Below are 3,027 nucleotides of genomic sequence, written 5' to 3'. Positions count from 1 at the left end.
ACTGGTTCAGTCCTTTATTAATTTATATAGTTTTTTTATTTAACAAAAAACTATATAAATTAATAAAGGACTGAACCAGTGCGTGTGTTTATTACCGGCATAATGCCTCTCCCAAGGTTTAATTGTATTTCTTTCAACACACGTATCCACATCAAGAATCTTGCACACGAAATACACATACAAAATATATATATATATATATATATATATATATATAACGAATGGCTGAAGGTCCTACAATATTTTGTTGAACAATCACACAGATGCTTTGTTTATAATGATCAAATGACTGTGTTCACATAAGCTCGCTCCCTCCATCACATTAACATTACCTGTACAGATGCATGAGTGTGCCATGCACCAGATGCCAAAATGATTGCAGAGCATGCTAATTTAAAAGGTTTTCCTCAAGAACACAATGCACTGTTCAGTCTGGAAACTAAAACCACAATCTCGTAATCGTGAGTGCAACACCCTAACCACAAGGCCATGCTCCTTCACCAATACATATACACACACCAACTACCACTCACAGGGTATTGGTGAACCTTAGGCTATATAGTTGAAGACACTTGCCAGAGGTGCCAAGCAGTGAGCAAACCTCAAATGACATTATTGTGAAGTAAACCTCTGGACCACATAGATATGCATGTGTCTCTTGATAGCTTTTTAACCATTCCATTATGTTAACACCAATTTACATTAAACATTTTTTTTTTTTTTTTTTTTTTTTTGCAGGAAATAGAATGTACAAACTTGCAGACATTGCTATTTTGTATACACGCTTTCCTCTCAGCTAAGTTAGCATCGGTGGATCCTGGCTTCCTGCATAATTTCTGACAGTTTGAAAACATTTTTGCTGTAATCAACCAATACAACCTTATGTTTTGTCTTACTGTCTTGTTCCAATGACTGGTGACAACTTTTTCAACTTTGAACCCATTGAAACACTATGTGCCACTTAGTGTCATTCAAGAAGAAAGACTTAACTTGTTTCGTCCATAGGGAAACCAAAGCTGTGTTTGTTATTCACAATCTGAACACATCTCGTCAGTTGATAATATCAGTCCTAGCTAAGGTTGCTAACTAACACCTATTCCCCATTTCTTCCTTGTTTTTTTTTTGTTTATATTATTATTATTATTATTATTATTATTATTATTATTATTATTGTTTTACTTTCCAAAGCTTCTGTTTGAAGCTACAAGTTGCTGACCAAAAAACAAAAAAAAGAAAAGACTTTTAATCTCTCCCAAAACAACAACAAAAACAAAATTTGTTCCTGTATATTTTTGTAGAAAATTTGTTAAAGATTATTTGGAGGTTAAAACAAAAAAAAAAAGAAAAATGGAGCATTTGATTTGTTGAGACATTCTAGCTAAAAGTTTTTAAAAATAGTGATTGTTTTTTGTCTTTGAACAATTACCATTTGATGTAAAAGTGTAATTGAGACTGCAAAGGTTGTGTTTGATGAAATATTCTAAACAGTTGTGTTGACTGTAAATTGTAAACTGGTGTGAAGAACCAATATCTTTGGTGATTACACATGTTACTTGGTGAAATATTATAAAATATTGTAACCCTAATAATATCTTCTAAAGCCATTTCTATCCTGTATTATTTGGTATATTAACATACAGTATGAACCTATAATATATATATATTTATATATATATATATTATATGCCAGTACATTTCATTAGCATTTTCTCATGTGCATGTATGCATGCCCATATCAAGTAACATGTCAAAAGTATGGAACAAATATGGTTGCTACTACAATAAGCAGAGTTGAGCTTATGTGGGCTGCAGAAAATATATTCATGGAAATCTCTTTAAAATAATTGACTCCCCTTAATTAAAAAGAAAATGAATGATAATCTAATAATCATATAAGCTTCTTAAGAAATGTTCTAAGGAGCCTTTTGTCATGTTGAAGAATTCTGAATCTCATTTACTACATTAGACACTGATTTTTTTTTACATTGCCACACATTCTCAAAGGGTTCAGGTCAAGGTACTATGCTGGCCATGTCATTTGAGAAATATGTTTATTACTTTACATTTTCACTGAGCTTTCTGCTAAGATCTATGGGAAGTGGCATTTAACAGCTTGGTAGATGAATGGGTTATTCCAAAATATATTAGCAACTACTTGCTACAAACCAGTGTGTAATTATCCTGTGTTATATTTATATATATATGTCAGAGGAAATTCACTTTATCTGACCCAGTAATATCAACTCCACCATATGTGGTACATACCCAAAACATATGGCTTACTTTTGTAGGAATTCTCTCTTGGTTCAAAAACAATATGGTTTCCATTTCTAATAAGGTTTTCTCTAAGCAAAATCAAATTTGCTTTTTCCAATGACGTTTTGGATTTTTCTTCAGAAAAGTTCCACATTCTGCCATTGGTTCATTGTCCTGTGTCCTTTTATTAACCTTGCACCATAAACTCGCCTCTGACCAGACTGTTGACTTTTCTTTTTAACAAACTGAGAAAGGCTACCAAATTTTGCAATTCTTGTAACCGTCCTCGTATGATCTTCCATTGAGCTATTCTCATGGAAACAAGCTGAGGTTCTGTTTTGTTAAATACTCATGTATTACCATTACAAACATTTAAAATTATTCTTTGAGTTTCTTTTATTAAGTGTAAATATTTTCCAGTACCCATCTGGTTAATACAGCCAGTTGTGGCTCACCATTTTGAGGGCTATTTTTTAACCCTTCTTCATCTTTCAAATTTCTTCAGTATCTTTGTCATGGTAGACAGGGATAATGACATGTCAAATACTCAGGCCATTTCTGGCTTTATATAGTATCAGTATCCCATTTCATATCAAAGATACAATAACCTTACTCGGACATCTATTGTCAGTTTACCACCATCCGCAACCCCCACCACCCCAGTTACAACCACTAGATTTAGATTAAGCATGTTTACATTATGTGAAATTTATCACCCACTCATACCAATGTCATCCATTGTAAAATAAAATAAAACAATATCACATTTCA

The 3,027-nt window shown here is 32.6% G+C and overlaps 1 protein-coding gene across 1 annotated transcript in view; it reads left to right on the top strand.

Annotated features, from left to right (window-relative positions):
* The window catches only part of LOC106871865 (gamma-1-syntrophin), a 114,559-nt gene extending 111,532 nt beyond the window's left edge, over positions 1-3,027 (top strand). Inside the window, exon 19 of the mRNA XM_014918600.1 lies at positions 739-3,027. Within this exon, the coding sequence (XP_014774086.1) occupies positions 739-840 (102 nt within the window). The 3' untranslated portion in view covers positions 841-3,027. The remainder of the gene's footprint in view (positions 1-738) is intronic.

The sequence above is a fragment of the Octopus bimaculoides genome, chromosome 10, assembly GCF_001194135.2.
Source record: "Octopus bimaculoides isolate UCB-OBI-ISO-001 chromosome 10, ASM119413v2, whole genome shotgun sequence".
Lineage (NCBI taxonomy): Eukaryota > Metazoa > Mollusca > Cephalopoda > Octopoda > Octopodidae > Octopus > Octopus bimaculoides.
The sequence above is the reverse complement of the archived record's forward strand: the minus strand, read 5'-3'. Positions and strand labels throughout refer to the sequence as shown.